The sequence below is a fragment of the Saimiri boliviensis genome, chromosome 4, assembly GCF_048565385.1.
Source record: "Saimiri boliviensis isolate mSaiBol1 chromosome 4, mSaiBol1.pri, whole genome shotgun sequence".
Classification (NCBI taxonomy): domain Eukaryota; kingdom Metazoa; phylum Chordata; class Mammalia; order Primates; family Cebidae; genus Saimiri; species Saimiri boliviensis.
In genome coordinates, this window is record NC_133452.1 from 87,244,272 (window position 1) to 87,267,783 (window position 23,512).

The 23,512-nt window shown below is 47.6% G+C and overlaps 1 protein-coding gene across 1 annotated transcript; it reads left to right on the forward strand.

Annotated features, from left to right (window-relative positions):
• The first annotated feature begins 1,055 nt into the window (after positions 1–1,055).
• Positions 1,056–23,512, forward strand: TAF8 (TATA-box binding protein associated factor 8). Its single transcript, XM_039467832.2, has 9 exons — positions 1,056–1,109; positions 1,882–2,038; positions 7,028–7,126; positions 7,442–7,504; positions 9,042–9,166; positions 10,515–10,662; positions 12,970–13,112; positions 19,955–20,094; positions 20,393–23,512. The coding sequence occupies exons 1-9, from the start codon at positions 1,065–1,067 to the stop codon at positions 20,403–20,405; spliced, it is 933 nt and encodes a 310-aa protein (XP_039323766.1). The 5' UTR covers positions 1,056–1,064; the 3' UTR covers positions 20,406–23,512.

A 23,512-nucleotide genomic window follows, 5' to 3' on the forward strand; every position in this document is an offset into this window, starting at 1 on the left:
TGCGGGTCGAGGGCGCGAAGGCAGCAGGATGCAGCGATAGACTTGGACTAGGTGGTCCGGGCTCTACTTCTAAGTGGGCCATTGACAGGCTGGGCGGCCCTCAGCACAAAATGACCAGGCTGGATGCTCCAGGCCGCAGGCGTCCGCAAACTACGGGCCGGCCCCCCGCCGCACTTCAGGAAGGGGCACCTCTTTCATTGGTGGTCAGTGAGAGGAGCACAGTATGTGGCGGCCCTCCAACGGTCTGAGGGACAGTGAACTGGCCCCTGTGTAAAAAGTTTGGGGACGCCTGCTCCAGGGTTTCCCAACATTAACCACTCAGGAGAAACACCTGGGGAGCTCCTTAATAAGAACGATCCTAAGTCTCTCTTCCAGAGAGTGAAGTCACTGGGATCTGGCTGGGCGCAGCCAGGTGTTGCTAATAATCAGACAAGTTTATAAAACCCTGCGCGTGTAGATGACCTCCTGGGTCCTTCCAGGAGTGCACTCTTTTTAAGAAATGATTTTCATTTTAAAATAGATTTCTTTTAACTCAGTGAAATAGCGCGTTTTCACTGTCCACAACCAAGCCACGAAGGCCCCAGAACACTTCGCTCTCAAAAGGTCCCGTGAGGTGGGCTTGGTGGCTCACGCCTGTAATCCCAGGACTTTGGGAGGCCAGGCCGCGAATTGCTTGAGCCCAGGAATTTTAGACAAGCCTGGCCAACATGGAGAAACCCGGTCTCTACTAAAAATACAAAAATTAGCTGGGCATGGAGGTCCCCGCCTGTAATCCCAGCTACTCGGGAGGCTGAGGCGCGAGGATTGCTTGAGCCTGTGAGGTGGAGGTTGCAGTGGGCCAAGATCGCGCCACTGCACTCCCCAGCCTGGGAGACAGAATCTGTCTCCCCACCCTACCCCCCGCCAAAAAAAAAAAAAAAAAAGTCACGTGAGCCGGGGTCACCGGCGGCGTCCAGTAACCCACTGAGCTTCGGAAAACCTAGAGGGGCGCACGCCACCCTGCCCCGCCCCGCGACTACAAGTCCCATCGCGCCCTGCGCTCGCGCACACTACGCCAGAGCAAGATGGCCGACGCGGCGGCCACAGCTGGGGCTGGCGGCTCCGGAACGGTAAGGGCAGGAGGCGCAGGCCGGAGCCGAGAGAGTTTGGGTATTCTGAAGCTCTCCCCTAGACTGAGCCACAAGCGAATCCCCAGAAATTCAGCCCCACTATGAGGTCCTATTGCCGGAGGGTCTTTCAGACCTTACGCACCCCCCTCCCTGGGACTTGGCTGCGGCCTCCGGAGTTGGCGGACCTGTGTCTTGATTGGCTCGTTTGCTGTTGGGGGTTGGGAACCCGCAATACCGCCTGATTGGTCTGAAGATGCCATATTCGCTCTCTTATTGGCCGGCGGAAGTTGAAAGGGATTCCCTTTTCAAAATATTTAGCTTTCTTACTTTTTCGTGCTGTTATCTTTTGCCCTCCTCTCCTCGCCTTCACCTCTTACTATGTTTTCATTTTTCCTTTCAATGAAATGGTGTGAAGATGGGGGGCACAAGAGAGGGATCCTGTTTTTTTCTGGGGAACAGATCTATACAATCCCATCATTCGTGTTTCTTCAGCTACATATTCTAATAATCTGCTAAAGTAGAAGATAAAAGACCTGCTATTTTATCTTATTGGGACCGTATGTTTTAAGTAGGCAGAAAAGTAGTCTCTGTATTTAAAGCACCTTGGGTGCTCAGTTATTACTCTGTTGGCCAAGATCTGTAAATTTAAACGTTAAGCACCGATTTTTAAAAGTATTTAGTAAAAGAACTTTTGCTTGCCATTGACCATGTGTGAATTCTGTGATTGCATCTTTCTCCTGGATGAAAACCTCTCTGGGCTGCTGATTCACAGAGATCGGGAAGTAAACAGTCCACTAACCCTGCCGATAACTATCATCTGGCCCGGAGGAGAACTCTGCAAGTGGTTGTGAGCTCCTTGCTGACAGAGGCCGGCTTTGAGAGTGCCGAGAAAGCATCTGTGGAAACATTGACAGAGATGCTGCAGAGCTGTGAGTCCGTGGAAACATTAGTCCTTTTTCCAGTCAACCCCAACATCCGTTTTTTGCCCTGCTTTATGATCGTGTTTGAGAGGATTTAAGAAAAAGATCAACTTTTTTCTTAAGAGGGGAGAAAAAGAATTTTTTTGATGTAAAAAGTTGAAAAAAGAAAAAAGCATAATGGGCCTGGCGCGGTGGCTCACACCTGTAATCCCATCACGTTGGGAGGCCAAGGCAGGTGGGTCACCTGAGGTCAGGAGTTCAAGACCAGCCTGGCCAACATGGCGAAACCCCGTCTCTAATAAAAAATTTAAAAAAATTAATAATTAGCTGAACATGGTGGTGGGTGCCTTAATCCCAGCTACTCGGGAGACTAAGGCAGGAGAATCACTTGAATCTGGGAGGCAGAGGTTGCAGTGAGCCGAGATTATGGCACTGCACTCCAGCCTGGCAATAGAGCAAGACTCTGTCTCCAACAACAACAACAAAAAACAGAAAGAAAGAGAGAGAGAGAGAGAGAGAAGAGAGGGAGGGAGGGAGGGAGGGAATGAAAAGAAGGAAGGAAGGAAGGAAGGAGAACATAATGAAGTGACTTACAGGCTTTAGAATCAGATAGACCTGAGTGTACATCATCACTCTGTCACTTAATAGCCTGGACAAGCCACTGAACCTCCTGAACCTCAATTTCCTAATTTTTGAAATAGGATAACACTTTGTACCTCATGGAGTTTTGACTGTGAGATATATATATAAAACATTCAATGTTGGGGAGATTGTAAGCTCTGAGTGAGTTATGGGTGCCCTTAAAGACTTTTGTTGGGGAGTCAGGACTAATTCCTCATGCAATAGATATCATCACATTATGTAATCAAATGCTAGATTACGTAACACAAAGAAAAAGCTCCCCCCGCTCCTTTTTTTTTTCTTTTTTTTAGATGGAGTCTGTTGCCCAGGCTGGGGCACAGTGGCACAATGTCAGTTCACTATAGCCTCCCCCTCCAGGGTTCAAGCAGTTCTCCTGCCTCAGCCTCCTGAGTATCTGGGATCACAGGTGTGCACCACCATGCCCAACTCATTTTTGTATTTTTAGTAAAGATGGGGTTTCATGTTGGCCAGGCTGGTCTCGAACTCCTGACCTCAGGTGATCTGTCTACCTTAGCCTCCCAAAGTGCTGGGATTATAGGCATGAGCCACTGTACCTGGCCAAAAAGCTGCTTTTAAAAGAAATGTGTTGAGATTTAGAAGCCCAACATGGTCTCACATAGGCTTTTCTGCATGTACAACATATTTCCCTGTTTTGAACTTTTGGGGGATGGGATAGGATGAGGGATAGAAGTATTTACGGTGTTTCTTTTTTTTTTTTTTTTTTTTGAGACGGAGTTTCGCTCTTGTTACCCAGGCTGGAGTGCAATGGCGCCATCTCGGCTCACCGCAACCTCCGCCTCCTGGGTTCAGGCAATTCTCCTGCCTCAGCCTCCTGAGTAGCTGGGATTACAGGCACGTGCCACCATGCCCAGCTAATTTTTTTGTATCTTTAGTAGAGACGGGGTTTCACCATGTTGACCAGGATGGTCTCGATCTCTTGACCTCGTGATCCACCCGCCTCGGCCTCCCAAAGTGCTGGGATTACAGGCTTGAGCCACCGCGCCCGGCGTATTTACGGTGTTTCTTAGGGATCAACAACCATGAAAGGAAGTAGGAGAAAGGTTTGGGTAGAGGGAGGTGTGGAGTGCAGTGCAGGCCCAACAAAGAATGGACAACTCAGCCAGGACCCCTGGAGCATTATTGCCCATCAAGCTGGAAGGGCTCTACCTTTATACTCAGGATTCGATCAAACACTGATGTGGGCTACCCCAGGAAAGGTGATCTTGGGCAAGGTGGCTCTCTGCAGCTGATGTCTGGCGCTTTTACATACCAAATGTTTTCCTAAAGCAGTGATCTCAAACATTTTGGCTTCAGAACTCCTGTATTTATTTATTCTTTTAGAGATGGGGTCTTGCTATGTTGCCCAGGCTGGCCTCAAACTTCTGGGCCCAAGCCTCCCACATAGCTGGGACTACAGGCATGTGCTACCACGCCCAGCTCTCAGAATCCTTTTATATTAATAAACATTGAGGACCCCAAGTAGCTTTTGTATATGTGTATGTGCCATGTTAGAAAATAAAACAAATTTTGAAAATAAGAATGTATAATCACATATTCTGTTATTCATCAGACCCATGATGTCATCAAAAGTCATACAGACTCAGGAAAACTACATGAGAGAATGAGAGTAAAAAAGTCAAATAGGCTGGGCGCAGTGGCTCACCCCTGTAATCCCAGCACTTTGGGAGGCTGAGGCAGGGGATCAGGAGGTCAGGAGATCGAGACCCTCCTGGCCACCATGGTGAAACCTTGTCTCTATTAAAATACAAAAAATTAGCCAGGCGTGGTGGCATGCGCCTGTAGTCCTGTAACTCCGGAGGCTGAGGCAGGGGAAGTGATTGAACTCAGGAGGCAGAGGTTGCAGTGAGCTGAGATCACGCCACTGCACTCCAGCCTGGGGACAGCAAGACTCCGTCTAAAAAAAAAAAAAAAAGTCAAATAATGAGTTAAGTTTATTATGAAAATAGTTTTGACCTGTGGACTTCAGAAAATATTTTGGGGCCTACAACCAGTTCCCAGGCTACCCCTTTTTGAACTTTGTCCTAAAAGAATGAATTAATCGTTCTCAGGAGATAAGAATGCCGTTCTTGGAACAATCTTGGAATTCGGAGTTTAAAAGTTATTTCTAGAGGCTGATATCTAGAGGTGATTTGCTCAGGGTAGCTGGGGAATTGGTGGTGGGTCTTCTGTTAGACACCCTTACCTGCTAGGCACCACGTGCTTTTATTTTCTGAGCCAGTGGGTTGCTAGAGCAGGAGTTCCTTACCTTTTGGGCCCATTTGTGCATTTGATACAATCTGTGGACCCATTCCCCAAAAAATGCTTTTTTTGTGTGTAACATTCAACACAGTTTCAGAATATTTGTGAAACCTCCCATCCACCTTGGACACTCATTCACAGAGCCCAGCTTCAAAAACTCCATCTTAGAAACCTTCCCCTTTTCCCCAAAGGACTTTAACATGACTATTAAGTAGAGGTTTAGCTTCAGGCAGAAGAAACAAAAATTGCGCCTCAGAGAGTGAGACCTTTCTGCGTGTGTGGCAGTGAGATATACATAACAAAATTTGTCATTTTAACCATTTTTTTTTTTGAGACAGTCTTGCTCTGTCGCCAAGCTGGAGTGCAGTGGCACAATCTCTGCTCACTGCAACCTCTGTCTCCCAGGTTCAAGTGATTCCCCTGCTGCAGCCTCCTGAGTAGGTGGGACTACAGGTGTGCGCCACCACACCCGGCTAACTTTTTTGTATTTTAGTAGAGGCAGGGTTTTACCATGACCAGGATGGTCTCGGATCTCCTGATTTTGTGATTCGCCCGCCTTAGCCTCCCAAAGCGCTAGGATTACAGGCTGGAGTCACGTGTCTGGCCCATTTTAACCATTTTTAAGTGTACAATTCAGTAATATTAAGTACATTCCCAATGTTATGCAACCATCATCACTATTTTCAGAACTTTTTCATCATTCTAAACAGACACATTGTACCCGTAAACAGTAACTCCCCATGATCCCTCCCTCTTCATCCCCTGGTAATGTTTTTTTTTGAGATGGAGTTTCACTCTTGTTGCCCAGGCTGGAATGCAATGGTGTGATGTCAGCTTACTGCAGCCGCCTCCTGGGTTCAAGCTATTCTCCTGCCTCAGCCTCCTGCGTAGCTGGGATTACAGGCATGCACCACCATGCCCAGCTAATTTTGTATTGTTAGTAGAGATGGGGTTTTCTCCATGTTGGTCAGGCTGGTCTCGAACTCCCAACCTCATGTGATCCACCCGCCTTAGCCTCCCAAAGTGCTGGCATTACAGGTGTGAGCCACTGTTCCCAGCATCCCCTGATAACTTCTAATCTACTTTCTGTCTCTGTTTACCTCATATAAGCTGAATCTTATATTTGTCTTTTCTGTCTGCCTTATTTCACTTAGCATAATCTTTATTTTATTTTTTGAGATGGAGTCTTGCTTTGTCTCCCAGGCTGGAGTACAGTGGTGTGATCTTGGCTCACTGTAACCTCCATCTCCCAGTTCAAGCAATTCTCCTGCGTCAGCCTCCTGAGTAGCTGGGATTACAGACATGCACCACCACACCTGGCTAAATTTTTATATTTTTGGTAGAGATGGGGTTTCACCATATTGGCCAGGCTGGTCTCGAACTCCTGTCCTCAAGTGATCCATCTGCCTCCGCCTCCGCCTCCCCAAGTCCTGGGATTATAGGCGAGAGCCACCGCACCCGGCCTTAGCATAATGTTTTCTTTTCTTTTCTAATTTTTGAGATGGTGTCTTGTTCTGTCACCCAGGCTGGCGTGCAATGGCTTGATCTCAGCTCACTGCAACCTCTGTCTCCTTGGTTCAAGCTATTCTCATGTCTTAGCATCCCAAATAGCTGGAATTGCAAGTGCTCACCACTACGCTCAGCTAATTTTTGTATTTTTATTAGAGACGGGGTTTCGCCGTGTTGGTCAGGTTGGTCTCGAACTCCTGACCTCAGGTGATCCACCTGCCTCGGCCTCCCAAAGTGCTGGGTTTACAGGTGTGAGCCACCACGCCTGACCTAGCATAATGTTTTCCAAGTTTATCTATGCTGTAACATTACTAGAATTTCCTTCCTTTTTAAGGCTGAGGAATATTCCATCGTATGTATGCACCGCATTTTGTTATTCACCAGTTAGTGGACACTGGGTTGTTTCTACTTTTTGGCTATTGGGAATCATGCTGCTAGGACTTTTGGTGTACTACTAGCTGTTTGAATCCCTGCTTTCAATTCATTTGAGTATATACCTAGGAGTGGAATTGTTGGTTTATATGGTAATTCTATGTTTAGCTTTCTGAGGAACTGTGAATAAGTTTTATGCCTTTAATTCCCTCTTAGACATTTCAGAAATTGGGAGAAGTGCCAAGTCTTACTGTGAGCACACAGCCAGGACCCAGCCCACACTATCAGATATTGTGGTCACACTTGTTGAGATGGGTGAGTACACCTTCAGTTTCCAGTTCTTCCATGCCACTGGAAAGAGGAGTCCCTAGGAGTCAGGCATGTCTGCTAGTGTCCTTGGTTTCCCTCATGGTTCTCTTGATCTGCTTTGAGCTAGAGAGAGTTATCAGGAGAGGTTCCTCTGAACACATATAAAAGGCCTCATAACTCCCTGTTAGGGAATTCTGCCAGAGCTCCTTTTGCAAGGCTGCAAGATCATTGAGTTGAGCATTTTGTCCATAATGCTATTCCTCTTTTCTGTGTTCAATATTTAGTGGTCTTGGCAGTGATTCTTGTCTTCCTCTCTCTTAGGTTTCAATGTGGACACTCTCCCTGCTTATGCAAAACGGTCTCAGAGGATGGTCATCACTGCTCGTAAGTGACTTTGAACTGAGGCGCTTAGTAATTTATCAACTAATGCTTGTGGGATGAAGTAATTAAATATGGCAGAGATTGGATTAGTAGCTACTTCCTTTTTGTGGGCTGTCTTCCAACGTTTGGGACTTCCTGCAATATCATCTTTGTTTGCGCTAGTGGGATTAGCATGTGAAATTCAGTCACCAAAAGGGAAACCGTCTCTGAGATATCACTGTGGTTCTTGTGCTCTAGCCCCAGAAGAGCAAATGATGCTGCTTGGAAAAATGAAGATTCTTGTTCTCCTTAGAGTGAGGGTTGGTAAACTGTGGCCTGTAGCCAGATGCAGCCTGCCTCCTGTCTCTGTAAATAAAGTCTTATCAGAACGCAGCCATATTTACTTCTTATCTGCGGTTGCTTTCATGCTATAATGGCAGAATTTAGTCGTGGTAGAGACTTTACCACATGCAAAACCTAAAGCATTTATTATGTGGCCCTTTACACAAAGTTTGATGACAAAGTTCAGGTAAAACTGGGTGTCATAAGCTGAATAGAGAGTAACAAGTTTGGGCTGGTAGGACCCAGAGAGAACTAACTGGATTTTTTCTTTCTTTTTTTTTTTTTTGAGATGGAATCTCCCTCTGTGGTCCAGGCTGGAGGGCAGTGGCATGATCTTGGCTCACTACTGCAACCTGTGCCTCCCAGGTTCAAGCTCTTCTCTGACTTTAGCCTCCCAAGTAGCTGGGATTACAGGTGCCTACCACCACACCCAGCTAACCTTTATATTTTTAGTGGAGACAGGGTTTTATCATGTTTGGCCAGGCTGGTCTCAAACTCCTGACCCCAAGTGATCCACCCACCTCAGTCTTCCAAAGTGCTGGGATTACAGGCGTGAGCCACTGCACCCGGCCTGGATTTTTTTTTTTAAGTCAATTTTTTTTTTTTTTTTTAAGATGGGGTTTCACCATATTGGTCAGACTGGTCTCGAACTCCTGACCTCAGGTGATCCACCCACCTCAGTCTTCCAAAGTTCTGGGATTACAGGTGTGAGCCACCGAGTCTGGCTTGAAGTCAATTTTTTTGTTGGCTTTTTTTTTTTTTTTTAAATGCTCCCTTTCAAGGTAGCAGTGGAAGGTGCCATTTTCAATTCCTCTTGTTATGATTAAGCCCACATGTATCGTCCTCAGCTCATTGTTCGTCTTTGTTATTCAAGGTCTCTGAAAAGAGAATCAGCAGCCTATGTAACTGTCATAGCTTCTTAGCATGCTGTCTTACGTAGTTACTGTGACCACAGCCACCCACCTCCACCTAAGAGGCTTATGGGCAGATTGTTGTCAAAGGGAACGTCATCCAAGATCAGCCGGCAGGCTGGGCATTGTGGGGGTGCAGGTCCTTAAGCCATCAAAGACCTTTTATTTATTGAAATACAAAACACCACTTGTTTAGAAAACTGAGGTCTGGCATTTTCTTTGAGAAAGGGAGGCTTTAGGGAGAGACCATAATCTGTAGAAACCAGGGTCTTGGGTGGAGGGGTAATCAGTTGTTGACTCTGTTGCAGCTCCAGTGACTAATCAGCCAGTGACCCCCAAGGCCCTCACTGCAGGGCAGAACCGACCCCACCCGCCGCACATCCCCAGCCATTTTCCTGAGTTCCCTGATCCCCACACCTACATCAAGACTCCGGTGAGTGATAAAGCCACACTGGGGCTGTGTGTGGTGTAAAGTATGGAGTCAGTTCCTACCGACTGTCAGGTGGCAGAGTCCAGCCCGAAAGCTTGTTGGTGAAAGGGTGGTTCAAAACTCAGAATGTGGGCCAGGTGCAGAGGTTCACGCTTGTAATCCCAGCACTTTGGGAGGCTGAGGCAGGTGGATCACGAGGTCAGGAGTTCAAGACCAGCCTGTCCAATATGGTGAAACCCATTTCTATTAAAAAATACAAAAATTAGGCCGGGCGCGGTGGCTCAAGCCTGTAATCCCAGCACTTTGGGAGGCCGAGGTGGGCGGATCACGAGGTCAAGAGATCGAGACCATCCTGGTCAACATGGTGAAACCCCGTCTCTACTAAAAAAATACAAAAAATTAGCTGGGCGTGGTGGCGCATGCCTGTAATCCCAGCTACTCAGGAGGCTGAGGCAGGAGAATTGCCTGAACCCAGGAGGCGGAGGTTGCGGTGAGCCGAGATCGCGCCATTGCACTCCAGCCTGGGTAACAAGAGCGAAACTCCGTCTCAAAAAAAAAAAAAAAAAAAAAAAAAAAATACAAAAATTAGCCAGGTGTGGTGGTGCACACCTGTAGTCCCAGCTACTCAGGAGGCTGAGGCAGGAGAATCACTTGAACCCAGGAGGCAGAGATTGCAGTGAGCCGAGATCGAGCCACTGTACTCCAGCCTGGGTGACAGAGCAGGGCTCTGTCTTCAAAAAAATAATAAAATATTTTGGCCCATTTCTCATTCTGATCTCAGTCGTTTTCCCTTGATTGCCAACAAGCTCATAATTAGGAAGAAGAGTGGCAGCCTACCATTTTCTTGGTCACTTGCACATATAATAAGATTTTTCAGCCTCTCTTTCATTGAGGGAATCTTTTTGGAACAGTGTATCCATATTGTGAGGATTGATTTAAGACGATGGGATAGTATAATCCACAAATCCACATAGACAGCCATTCCCATACACCAGGTTACATTATGCTGATGGAGCCTGTGGTCCCCATCAGGGCTTCCCTGGGGGCACTCCCACTCTTTCTTCAGCCTGTGTCTCTTAGACCTGAGACCATCTGTAATGGGAGCTGAGTGAAGGCCCCAGGACAATCTCTGCAGTAAGTATTTGCACATTTCTTAATTTTTAACTAGAAATAAATATTAATGTGGTTACATTGTTTTTCTGCCTTTCTACTGTGCTTTGGTGATCTTGGCTCTAACTAATGGTATGAAGTCATTTTAGAGAGTAGGACGTAGCAACAGCAAGCCAGGGTGCTGATGATAGCAGAATGATACTTCGGCATCACCCCAGTGTCTTTGCTGTTCTCTTTGTAGACGTACCGTGAGCCCGTGTCAGACTACCAGGTCCTGCGGGAAAAGGCTGCATCGCAGAGGCGCGACGTGGAGCGGGCACTCACCCGTTTCATGGCCAAGACAGGCGAGACCCAGAGTCTTTTCAAAGATGATGTCAGCACATTTCCATGTAAGAGTTGCCCCACTGCTTATCATCTGAAATACTCACACCGCTGGGAGCAGTGGCACACATGTAATCCCAACACTTTGGGAGGCCTAGGCAAGTGAGTCACAAGGTCAGGAGTTCAAGACCAGCCTGACCAACATGGTGAAACCCCGTCCGCACAAAAAATATAAAAAAATTAGCTGGGTGTAGTGGCAGGCGCCTGTAATCTTAGCTGCTCGGGAGGCTGAGGAGGAGAATCACTTGAACCCAGGCGGCAGAGGATGCAGATCACACCACTGCACCCCAGCCCGGGTGACAGAGTAAGACTCCATCTCAAACAAAAAAAAAAAATAGAAATACTCACACTGTCTTCCCCTTCTCTCAGCATGGTACGAAGAAACAAATAAGCTTTTTTCCTTCTCTTGGGCACAGCTTGTCCCTTAGCTTTCTGACTCCTTTCTCCACATCTTAAGAGTCTGTCCCTAATGGACGACTCCAAAACAGTAAAGGCCTCTGTTGGGATTGGCCGCTTGAGGTCCATTGAGTTGCTTTGAGGGTGGCCTAGGCCTAGGCATCAGAGACACTCTAGCAGCCCAGGTAGTAGAAGGAACACTGGCATCAGGGGCCAGTTGTCCATCGCGACGTTCCCTTGTAGGTCCCGTCTCATTTAACTTTGCATCTTAGCACTATTTGGCCACATTGATCAAGCTATTTCATTTCCAGAGACCTCAGTTTTTACAAAGGTGAGTGAGGGAGGTTGGTTTAGGTGATTGATTGATCCAGCAAGCTGCTGTGGAATGCCTGCTGGGTGCCTGGCTCTGGAATGACAGCAGCTGCCAGTTATTAAGTGCCAGCTACTGTGCTGATCACTTCCCATACATTATCGCATTAAATTCTCTAGTGAGCCTCTGAGTTAGAAACATACTATCACCACCTTCATGGGAACCCCTCAGTGAGGCATAAGAGAAGAGAAATGAAGTCACTTGCTCAAGGAACATGGCCAGTAGGTAGCATTCAAACCTGGCTCTTAACTGTGGGACCCCACATCTGACCCACAGCAAAAATAATTCTGGAGTTTTTGTGGAGTTTTTTGAGACAGAGTCTTGCTGTGTCACCCAGGCTGGGGTGCACTGATATGATCTCTGCTTGCTGCAAACTCTGCCTCCTGGGTTCAAGTGATTGTCCTTCCTCAGCCTCCTGAATAGCTGGGACTACAGGCATGAACCACCACACCTGGCTAATTTTTTGTATTTTTAGTAGAGATGGGGTTTCACCATATTGGCTAGGCTGGTCTTAAACTCCTGAGCTCAAGTGATCTCCCTGCTTCAGCCTCCCAAGATGCTGGGATTATAGGCATCAGCCATCATGCCCAGCCAATTCTAGAGTATTTTCTAACAGTCACATTCTACCACAGAAGTATCCACAGAGATTTTTTCTTTTCTTTTTCTGTTTTGAGACAGGATCTCACTCTGTCGCCCAGGCTTGAGTACAGTGGCACAAACACAGCTCACTACAGCCTCTACCTCCTGGACTCAAGTGAGCCTCCCACCTCAGCCTCCCTAGTAGCTGGGACTACATTGCACTATTATACCCAGCTAATTTTATCTTTCCTAGGGACAGGATTTCACCGTATTGCCCAGGCTGGTCTCAAACTCCTGGGCTCAAGCAATCCTCCTGCCTCAGCCTCCCAAAGTGCTAGGATTATAGGCATAAGCCACCACACCTGGCCTTCTTTCTTTTAATATCATTTTTAAATCAGTTTCTTCCTCTCATCCTCATTGCTTTTTCGAAGAACTAGAACTGTCATTTACCAGAGTGTCTTACAGTTCGGTGGACATGCATATATGCAGAGTGCTCAAATCCAGCCTTTGGACTTGAGTCCTTCAGACCGAAAGAATCAATATTCTTGCTCTGGAAATGAAGCTCAGAGGGGTTTAACTGACCTTGGGTGCAAGATCTCAAAATTCATGTGTTGCCAGGATTCTGTCTATAATCCCATTTCAATCTTATCTCAGTTGTACTTGGCAAAAAGTAGATTCTGAAGTCATATTGCCTGAGTTGGAACCTCATTCTGCCACTTCCAGCATGCTTGGGAAAGTCATTTCACCTCTCTGTGCCTAATGGCACTTACTTAATAGGATGGGAGCAGGGGCGAAAGGTAACGTGTAAAGCCCATGGGACATTGTCCAGCCTGCTGTGTAAGTACTTGGAGTGAGTTCGCTAGTATTATCTTTTGGTGCTGCTCACTGATTGGTTGTGAGGCTCTAGGACTCTAGGCTAGCTGCGAGGTCTCCGTGACAGCGGACTCATGCCTCTCTTCCAATTCACCAGTGATTGCTGCCAGACCTTTCACCATCCCCTACCTGACAGCTCTTCTTCCATCTGAGCTGGAGATGCAACAAATGGAAGAGACAGATTCCTCGGAGCAGGACGAACAGACAGACACAGAGAACCTTGCTCTTCATATCAGCATGGTGGGTCCCACCTTCTGCCTGCCTCAGAGTATTCCCCCAACTATCCCACCCTGCCTGAGTCTGTCACCTTGGGACCTAGACATGATCGACCTCAGGTCTCTGGCTTTATGTTAGAGGCCTGCATGAGGGCTTGTGTAATGATCCAGGTGTGACCTGATCTCTTGCTTAGAGACACATTTGTGTCCTGGGGATTCAATTGTTCCGTCAACAAATATTGAATGAGTGCCTGGGGCAAGGCCAGGCACAGTTTCAGGTGCTGGGGAATTAGTAGAAAGCAAAATATCTAAAATTCCCTGCCCTCATGGGGCTAAGGAAAAATAATAGATGAGGAGATAGGAAGTGGGGATGGGGATGGGAGGGGTGCAGCATTAGGTAGGGTGACTGAGAAGGTGACGTTTGAATAAATCCCTGAAGGGAACAAAGCAGGCGCATGTCTGGGAGTGGAGCCATTCTAGGCAGCAGGAGCAGCAACTGTTGAATTGAAGAACAGCAAGGACATCTGGGTGGCCAGGGTGGAGTGAACAAGAGGGAGAACAGTAGGGGATGAGGTCAGAGACAGCCCATGGGGAGTCGGACCTTACAGGGTCTTAAAGGTTATAGTAGACACTTTGCCATTTACTCAGGAAGACGGAGCCACTGGAGATGTTGAGCAGAGGAAGGTCAGGATCTGATGTAGGTTTGCTAACAGGGCCAGCAGGTTGCTGTGCCGAGGACGGGCTACAGGGGGCAGGCAGAAGCGGAGAGACCAGTTAGTGTGCTGTCACGGTAAACTGAGAGATGGTAGGAGGAGCAAAGATAGGAGAGATGTGGTCATCTAGATTATGTGGTCAGATTCTAGATCACTTTCAGAGCAGAACCAGTTGATAGAGTGGATATGAGAGAGAAGAGAGAGAGAGCTGTAAGGTTTTTTGCCTGAACGATAGGAAAGATAGAATTGCCTTCAGCCAAGATAGGAACAACCAGTGGGTGGAAGAGGTGTGGGGGGGAAGTTAGGAGTTCATGTTTGTGTCTTAAACATAGACATGATAAGTTTGAGATGCTCGTTAAACATCAGGTGGTGATGTCAGGTGGAGATTTGGATATATGCCTTTCTGTGAAAAATAAAAAGACTTCAAGACAAAGATTCTAGTGACAATTTACTACAGTCAGTTGGACCTAATGTTACTTTGTTAGACTGGGAAATACAATCATATGTTTCAAAATTCAGAGCGTGCGAAAAGATGTATGGTGACAATCCCTCCCATCCCGTTCCCTGTCACCCACTTTCCCTCCCACAGAACTGTCTCACCAGCCTCTTGTGTATCCTTCTAGAGACATTTTTTAAATTGTGATTTTGAACAGAAACAGCAGATCACACTCTGTTCTCTTCTTGCTTTTTCCCCGGCTGTATCTTGGCGGTCCTTCCACGTCTGTCAGGGAGGAGCTGTACCGTTGCTCACAGTGCTTTATCTTCCATTATATGGATGTAACCATTTCATTTATCTGGTCCCCCATGAACATTTAGGTGGTTTTCTGTCTTTAGCATTTATAGACATTGTTATAGCAAAGTAAATAACTGGTATTTTGTTATTCTTTTGTCTTTGATGACAGTGTACCTCTCAAGGTCTGTTGTTAGGTAGTACTTTATTTACCCTGGTTCTAGTTTCTCCATGTACTTGAACATAAAGGAGCTATTCATTTTAAATTCATGTATAATAGATTGTTTTCTCATGTATTTGAACCAGTTGCTTTCTGCAGCCAACCCAGATATTTAAACTTTTACCTTTTTAAAAAAATTTTTTTACTTTTTTCTTTCTCTGGAGTGTATCCTGAATTTTTTTTTTTTTTTTTTGGAGAAGGAGTTGGCTGGGCACAGTGGCTTACACCTGTCTGTAATCCAAGCTCTTTGGAGGCCAAGGCGGGTGGATCACCTGAGGTCAGGAGTTCAAGACCAGCCTGACCAACATGGTGAAACCCTGTCTTCGGGAAAAAGAAAAAAAAAAAAAAAAAAAGAGAGAAGGAGTCTCACTCTGTCGCCCAGGCTGGAGAGCAGCAGCACAATCTTGGCTCATTGCAACTTCCAGCTCCTGGGTTCAAGCAATTCTCTGCCTCAGTCTACCAAGTAGCTGGGATTACAGATGCCCACCACTATGCCTGGCTAATTTTTGTATTTTTAGTGGAGACGGGGTTTCACCATCTTGGCCAGGCTAGTCTTGAACTCCTGACCTTTGATCCACCTGCCTTGGCCTCCCAAAGTGCTGGATTACAGGTGTGAGCCACTGTGCCCAGCTAAACTTTTCCTCCGCTTTGTTGCCCAGACTGGAGTACAGTGGCTATTCACAGGCATGATCCCACTACTGATCAGCACAGGAATTTTGACCTGCTCTATTTCCAACCTGGACCAGTTCACCCCTCCTTAGGCAATCTTGTGGTCCCCCGCTCCCGGGAGGTCACCATATTGATGCCAAATTTAGTGCAGACACCCAATCGGCATAGCGCACTACAGCCCAGAACTCCTGGGCTCAAGCGATCCTCCCACCTCAGCCTCCCGAGTAGCTGGGACTACAGACACACACCACCATGCCTGGTGCTTTCACTCTTTTATGAAAAATGTACCAGTCACTTACTCAACCAGTGTTCATTTAGCACCTATTATGTGCCAGATACTGTTCTGGCTTTTGGGATAAAGCAGTGAGAAAAACAGAAACCTCTACCTTTTAGAAGCCTATGTTTGGCTGTGGGAGAATGACAGTAAATATGAAATATGAATAAATCATTACATGATATATCAGAGATGAAAGTGCTGTGGGGGGAGAAATAGGGGAAGATCCAGGGTGAGGAGGAGCCTTCAGTTTTAAGTGGGGTACTTGGAGTAGGTGTTACTGAGAATGGGTAAGTGAGCAGGGGCTTGAAATGGGTGAAGGACTGAGCCATGTGGATGTCTGGGGAAGAATGTTCTGGCAGAGGGAGTGGGCAGTGCAGAGACCCTGTGGAATAGTGAGTGGCTTGAGGGAGGGAGGGCCTCGTAGGCTGTTTTAAGAGCTGGCTTTTAACTAAGTGAGATGGGAGTTGTGTGAGGGTGTGGAGCAGAGGAGGGACGTTTCTGAGCTTCTTAAAGCGTCAATCACTCTGATGGCTCTGTAAGAACAGACTAGAGAGATCAGTCAGGAGGCTATCACTATAGCCTAGGTGAGAGGCAGAGTGGTTGCCAGCAAGGTGGTGGAAGTGGTCAGTACCTGCCTGGATTTTGAAGGTAAGTCCAAGAGGGTGTCCTAACAGACTGGGCGTGGGATGTCAGCAAAAGAAAGGAAGCGTGCCAGGTGTGGTGGTGCATCCTGTTATCCCATATCACTTGGGAAGCTGAGGCAGGAAGATTGAGCCCAGGAATTGGAGTCCAGTTTCGGGCAACATAGTGAGACACTGTTTAAAAAGAAAAGAAAGAAAACAAGCAAGAATGACCACAGAGTTTGTGACTTGCACCATTAGAAGGATGGAATTGCCATCACCTGTGATGGGAGGGGCTGAGAAGAGCCGGGGAAGAGAACATGCAGGGGAAGGTCCCTAATTCAGACTTAGGTGCCTAAAGTCAGAGCTGCCTCCCTGACATCCCAGTAGAGATGCTGAGTGAGCAGTTGGCTGCTTGAGCCTGGAAGTCAGGAGAGGTGAGGGCTGGAGATGTATGCCAGGGAGCCACTGGCGTGGACATGGCACTGAAAGCTGGGGGACTGGATGCAGTCACCACAGAAGGTGTGGGGCTTGCTAGACTCACAGGCCATTCAGGGAGCTCCTGATAGACCATTTTGCTCCCACCTTTTTTACAAATCTCTGGGTCTGTTTGACTTTTTTTTTTTTTTTTTTTTTTTTTGAGATGGAGACCTACTGTGTCACCCAGGCTCGGTTCACTGCAACCTCCAGCTCCCGGGTTCAAGTGACTCTCTTGCCTCAGCCTCCCAATTAGATGGGATTACAGGTGCCTACCACCACACCTGGCTAATTTTTTTCTATTTTTAGTAGAGGCAGGGTTTCACCATGTTGGCCTGGCTGGTCTCGAACTCCTGACCTCAGGTGATCTGCCTGCCTCAGCATCCCAAAGTGCAGGGATTACAGGCATGAGCCACCATGCCCAGCCTACTTTTTTTTTTTTTTTTTTACTGACTCCCCCACTCCTCCCCATCTCAGTGCTACCTGTCCCTGAGGGGGATGTTTCTGTGAAGCCTGCTTGGGAGAAGGGAGGCTGTCATCCTGCTCTTGTGAGCCGTGCTGTGCTGAATGGAGGGAGCCTCTGGACCCTCCAGCAGTGTCTTTGAGGCGAGCGTTTTCAGCACCTTTCTGAGTTACCTCCATCTGTATCTCAGAAAACACTGAAGGCACAGTTGAAGTGAACTTCCAGTAACTTTTTTTTTTTTCTGAGATGGAGTTTTCACTCTTTTTGCCCAGGCTGGAGTGGAATGGCTTGATCTTGGCTCACTGCAACCTCTGCCTCCCAGCTTCAAGCCTAGGCGAGAGGCAGTGGTGGGCCCAAGCAGAGTGATTGCCTCCCAAAGTGCTGGGATTACAGGCGTGAGATACCGTGCCCAGCAACTTCCAATAACTTTGAACATAGGCTGTCTACTATAGAGAAATGATGGGGTGGACGGAGGACAGAGATACTACTCAGTCGCGCCATTAGGAACTCCAGAAAGGTTGGACACCAAATACCCAAGGGAGGTCTGGTTGTGGACAGACCGTTTTTCCAGAACCTGGTCTGGCTTGAGCTAGTTTGGTCCAGCGGCGCCTGCTTTCAAGAGTCTCCAGAAGGCCCCAGTGGCTCTAGGTCACCTTGTGGTCCCACTGGATTGGGTGCTGGAGAGAGAAAGCACCCAGCCCCTGATACTGGGTGAATGGAATTGGGTCTTTGAAGAGAACAGTTGCTAGGACAGTGAGAGGGCACGCAGGGGAACCCGGCCGTGATCTGGTTTCTTCCAGCTCATTAAGCCTGAGACTGGTGTCCATGCCCTAGAACAGCTGTCCTGTGGCGGGAAGCTGCTGTTCATTTCATGCCATCCAGTCACAGTGTCCTCTGCCTGTTTTGACAGCAACCTCTCCTGCTTGAGGTCAGTGAGGGTCTCTTTAGCCTCAAGTTGCAGAACAGGAATCTCAATGACCTCTTCCCCTTGACCCGTCACCAGGGGGCGCAACCTGACCAAATGTGGAAAATAGAGGCGTGTGTGACTAAGCAAAGGAGAACCGATCACTCATCCTCGCAGAACATTTTTTTAAATATCAAAGTATTACCTTTTTCTGTGTTTATACACAACTGTGACTTGAAAAATTTTGATCATGCTGATTACATGTGAACTTACAAACTTTTCTGAAAAACCACATTTTTCTAAAAAGTAAACAGTAAAAAAAACCCTGCCTTAGAGTTCAAGACCAGCCTGGCCAACTGGTAAAACCCCATCTCTACTAAAAATACAAAAATTAGGCCAGGTGCGATGGCTCACACCTGTAATTCCAGCACTTTGGGAGGCTGAGGTGGGCAGATCACAAGGTCAGGAGATCGTGACCATCCTGGCCAACATGGTGAAACCCCATCTGTAATAAAAATACAAAAATTAACTGGCTGAGGTGGCAGGTGCCTGTAATCCCAGCTACTTGAGAGGCTGAGACAGGAGGATAGCTTGAATCAGGGAGTTGGAGTTTATGGTGAGCCAAGATTGTGCCACTGCACTCCAGCCTCCTTTTTTTAAGACAGTGAGATTCTGTCTCAAAAAAAAAAAAAAAAAAAAAATTAGCTGGGCATCATGGCACTTGATTGTAATCCCAGCTACTCTGGAGACTGAGGCAGGAGAATCACTTGAACCCAGGAGGCAGAGGCTGCAGTAAGCCAAGATTGTGCCACTGACTCCAGCCTGGGTGACACAAGGAGACTGTCTCAAAAACCCAGACCAGGCCTGGTGGCTTATGCCTGTAATCCCAGCACTTTGGGAGGCCAAGGCAGGTGGATCACGAGGTCACGCGTTCAAGACCAGCCTGGCCAAGATGGTGAAACCTCGGCTCTACTAAAAATACAAGAATTAGCCAGGCATCATGGCACATGCCTGTAATTCCAGCTACTCAGGAGGCTGAGGCAGAGAATTGCTTGAACCCGGGAGGCGGAGGTTGCAGTGAGCCATGATCATGCCATTGCACTCCAGCCTGGGCGACAGAGTGAGACTCTGTCTCACCAAAACAAAACAAAACAAAAAAAAACCTGCCTTGTAGGTTGCAGATAGGCATGACCAATGATGTGCATGTGCTGGTACCTGCAGGGTCTGCTTCTGTTAGTAGAACCCTCAGGGCTCTTGAAGTTTCTGGCCTATGCTGGGATGTGATCGTTGGTAGCATGTCGCAGGTACCAGAAATTTGAGAATTCGAGGGGGAAGTCTGTTCTGATGTAGGCTAGCTCCCGATCTCCTGCATCGTACCCTACGCAAATGATTTGTTCTGATCTCGTATCTCCCAGTCCTGCAGGGCATCCGGGGCCACTTTCCTCTTCATCTCCCCACCAGGCTGGGCATTCTCCCTGAAGCATCTGAATTTGATTCCTGTCCCTCCCAGGTCTCTGTTCTTCCTAACCCCTGTCTCTGCCTTCTCCAGAGGTTCAAGACTCTGGACTCTGTTGTGTGCTGTCCTGGGTCAAGGCTGTTAGTCTTGCCTTTCCTTTATAGCCAGCCCCTGCCTGCTCCTCACTTCATCGGAGGCAGAGATAGGAACGCTGGAAAGAAGGTGCTTCCCAGATCCTAATTTCTCAGTGAAAGGCTGCTAACAGTCATTCCAATTATGGGCGTGATCTCTTTCCTTATGCTGTTGGTGTTGTGCTTTATTTCGGCTTCTGCTCAAAGGAGGATTCTGGAGCTGAGAAGGAGAACACGTCTGTCCTGCAGCAGAACCCCTCCTTGTCAGGAAGCCGGAATGGGGAGGAAAATATCATCGATAACCCTTATCTGCGGCCCGTGAAGAAGCCCAAGATCCGCAGGAAGAAGTGAGTTGGAGGCTGGGGTCCAGGGAACCTTCTCTGTCCCACCGAGGTGGTCTTCTCTGCTCCTTGGTGGAAAAGAGGCTCCTCATTGGGGTTGAGCCTTGGGGAGAGCCACTCTGGTGAGAAGGAATAGTCTCCCTTTTCTTGTCCTTACTTGGATTCCATACACAGCTCTCGTTCCTTAGTGGTTGAGTATCCTGCAGGCTAAGGACCAACCCTTACAGCGCTGGAGCTGTTTTCCCCTAGAAGGAGAGCAGACAGGGCCCCTACCAGGAGGCTCCATTGTTCCTCTTCTTTCTAGGTCCCTCTCCTGAGCTGAGCAGGAAACCTGGCTTGTACAGGGGAGCAGATTCCCCCCTCACCCTGGGGGAGTTAAAGCCATTCGAGCGAAGAAGACAGGATGACCTACCTCCTCATGACTGCACTGAGCCTGCAGGGTGTGATTGGACACGATTTTCATGGCAAACTGTCTGTTAAGATGACCTATTTTCACTGGATGTTTGGGTTGAGGAAGATACGAACAGAATAATGCGACTTTTTTTTTTTTTTTTTTTTTTGGAGATGGAGTTTCACTCTTGTCACCCAGGCTGGAGTGCAGTGGCACCATCTCAGCTTGCTGTATCCTCCGCCTCCCAGATTCAAGCATTTCTCCTGCCTCAGCCTCCTGAGTAGCTGAGATTACAGGTGTGCACCACCACACCTGGCTAATTTTTGTATTTTTAGTAGAGATGGGGTTTCACCATGTTAGCCATGCTGGTCTTGACCTCTTGACCTCAAGTGATCCACCTGCCTTGGCCTCCCAAAGTGCTGAGATTACAGGTGTGAGCCACCACACCTGTAATCTAATTTTTGTATTTTTAGAGAGATGGTGTTTCATCATGTTGGCCAGGCTGGTCTTGAACTCCTGACCTCAAGAGATTCACCGCCTCTGCCTCCCAAAGTGCTGGGATTACAGGCGTGAGCCACTGCACCCAGCCAGAGACTTTCTCAATCAACCAAGCCATGCACTGGGGCATAGCAGCAGCCAGTGACTTCGTTCATTATCACAGGATTTGATTTCTTTGAAACTTGGGAGACCAGGCAAAGTGACGGGAAAGAAAGGGCTGCGCTTATTATGAAGAAGACTGTTTGTCCAGCGTGTATTTCAGGATATCTGGATCCCATGTATTGACTCACAATTTGTGGCACCACTTTCCCATCCTAGAACTTCATTCTTGTTTCTCTCCTCATCTGGGCTCCAAGTGCTCTGTTGAGCTGAGGGAAAGTGGCTGTGCACGCCCTCAGCGTGTTGGAAACAGGAGGCCCGCACAGCACAGCTTTGATCCGGGGCCAGCAGGAATCGGGAGTCTTGAGCAGATTCGTCACTGTGAAGGAGAGCGTCATGTCAGGGCTGCACCTATCCTCCGCTCAGCATTTGATGGCAGCTCCCTTAAGCGGGCAGCACTCTACTCCTGAGAGAGTTACCATTTATTGCCCCTCTGAGGAATGCATGCTTGGGAACTGCCAAGTCTTGCCCCTTCTGGAAGAAGAGATTTTTCTCTCACAAGAGCCTAGAGCGTCAGCTGTATTATGCTGGGACTTGATAGAGGAGCCATGGGGTTGAAACAGCAGGAAAGAGGGCCAGATGCCGTGGCTCATGCCTCTGATCCCAGCACTTTGGGAGGCCAAGGCGGGTGGATCACAAGGTCAGGAGTTCGAGACCAACCTGGCCAACATAGTGAAACCCCCCTCTCTACTAAAAATGTAAAAATTGGCCGGGTGTGGTAGCAGGTGCCTGTAATCCCAGCTACTTGGAAGGCTGAGTCTGGAGAATCACTGGAACCCAGGAGGCGGAGGTTGCGGCGAGCCAAGATCGTGCCGCTGTACTCCAGCCTGGGCGACAGAGCAAGACTCCATTTCAAAAAAAACAATAGGAATAAAGTAAACAATAGGAAAGAGTTTGGTGGGATGAGTGGGATGTTGAGGACTGGGCCTCATCTTGTGTTCTGAAAGCTGAGAAACCTAGCTGGTTGGCTGGAAGGCTGTTGGAGGGGCTGAAATGAGCCAAGCTGAGTGGTTCTCCAACAAGCGGGTCTGAGTTTGTCCAACTGCTTTGTATTCCTGTGGGGAGAACAGCATCATTCTTAATGTGCCTACAAACCAGTAAACATGTTTTTAAGGAAGATGCTAGGCATGCTAATACCCTTTCTAGTCTCCTAAGGAAGAGCTTTTACGAAATCCAAGGAAGAAAAATGCAGCGACACCCGGAAGTGAACACTGGATGAATAAGCCAATCCCCAAATTAGAATCCTTAGTCCATATTTAACTTCAGTCCACCCCTTTGGCTTCCACAGTTCAACTCCTTTTTTGTTGTTGTTGTTTTGAGGCAGGGTCTCACTGTGTTTCCCAGGCTGGAGTGCAGTGGCGCTATCTTGGCTCATTACAACCTCCACTTCCCAGGTTCAAGTGATTCTCTTGTCTCAGCATCCAGAGTAGCCAGATGACAGGTGCCTGCCACCAGGCCTGGCTAATTTTTTTGGTATTTTTAGTAGAGACAGGATTTTGCTGTGTTGCCCAGGCTGGTGTTGAACTCCTGGCCTCCAGTGATCTGCCCACCTCAGCTTCCCAAAGTGCTGGGATTATAGGCGTGAACCACAGTGCCCAGCCCATCTCTTAATCCTCCATTCCCTTGGTGAATTTGGAAACTTGAAACACTTGGGGACTTGACAGCGGGCTCCGTGTCTCTCTGGCCTCACGGTACTGTCATTTTGTCTAGAAGGAAAGAGCTGTTTGTCAGGAACTAAAGGGGGGAACGTTAGTAAAAAAAAAAAAAAAAAAAAAATTGAATTCCCCAACTGGATTAAACAGGAGTTTTTCAGGTTGGTAGTAACGTGAAACTCTTCTAGATCAAAGCAGTTAGACTGGCCTATGTGCGCTTCTCGGGGTTTGTGATTGAGTTCTTCGAGGTTCTTGGCCCGATGAGTTGATACACACAGCCCCGCATCCAAGCCATGGCCAATCCCAGCTTGCTGTTCTCACTGCTCGTGGGAGGTGTCGTCCCAGTCAGTGTTTCTGCAGTTTCCATTTGTTGTTATTATCCAAAGTAAGCGCCTGTTGAGTGAAGTTGTGCTGAGTTATAGGCAGAGTTTGGAAAAGGGTTGCTGTTTCTGCTGTTGAGATTTCAGAGGCTATACTCTTAAAATTTTGTTCTGAGGGGAGACAGGAAAAGGGTCGGACAACTTGAAACACTGACCTGCCTGTTGTGTAAAAATGCATAATTCTCAATGTGTATTTATAAATTTTTATTTTTTATAACTTTGTGGGACTTCTTAGAGGCAAAAAGTAGTACACAAGCAGACTGAAGATGTGGTTTATGAAAATCTCAATAAATATTCATAATAAAAACTTTGTAAATAAATAGAACCGTGAGCTTTGACCTTAA

What these genes read in the sequence shown, in the direction of transcription:
- TAF8 (XM_039467832.2), top strand. Translation starts at nt 1,065, where the DNA reads ATGGCCGACGCGGCGGCCACAGCTGGGGCTGGCGGCTCCGGAACG. An exon ending in GGGCTGGCGGCTCCGGAACG is followed by an intron (nt 1,110 to 1,881) that starts GTAAGGGCAGGA and finishes GCTGATTCACAG; the next exon opens with AGATCGGGAAGTAAACAGTC. An exon ending in GACAGAGATGCTGCAGAGCT is followed by an intron (nt 2,039 to 7,027) that starts GTGAGTCCGTGG and finishes ATTCCCTCTTAG; the next exon opens with ACATTTCAGAAATTGGGAGA.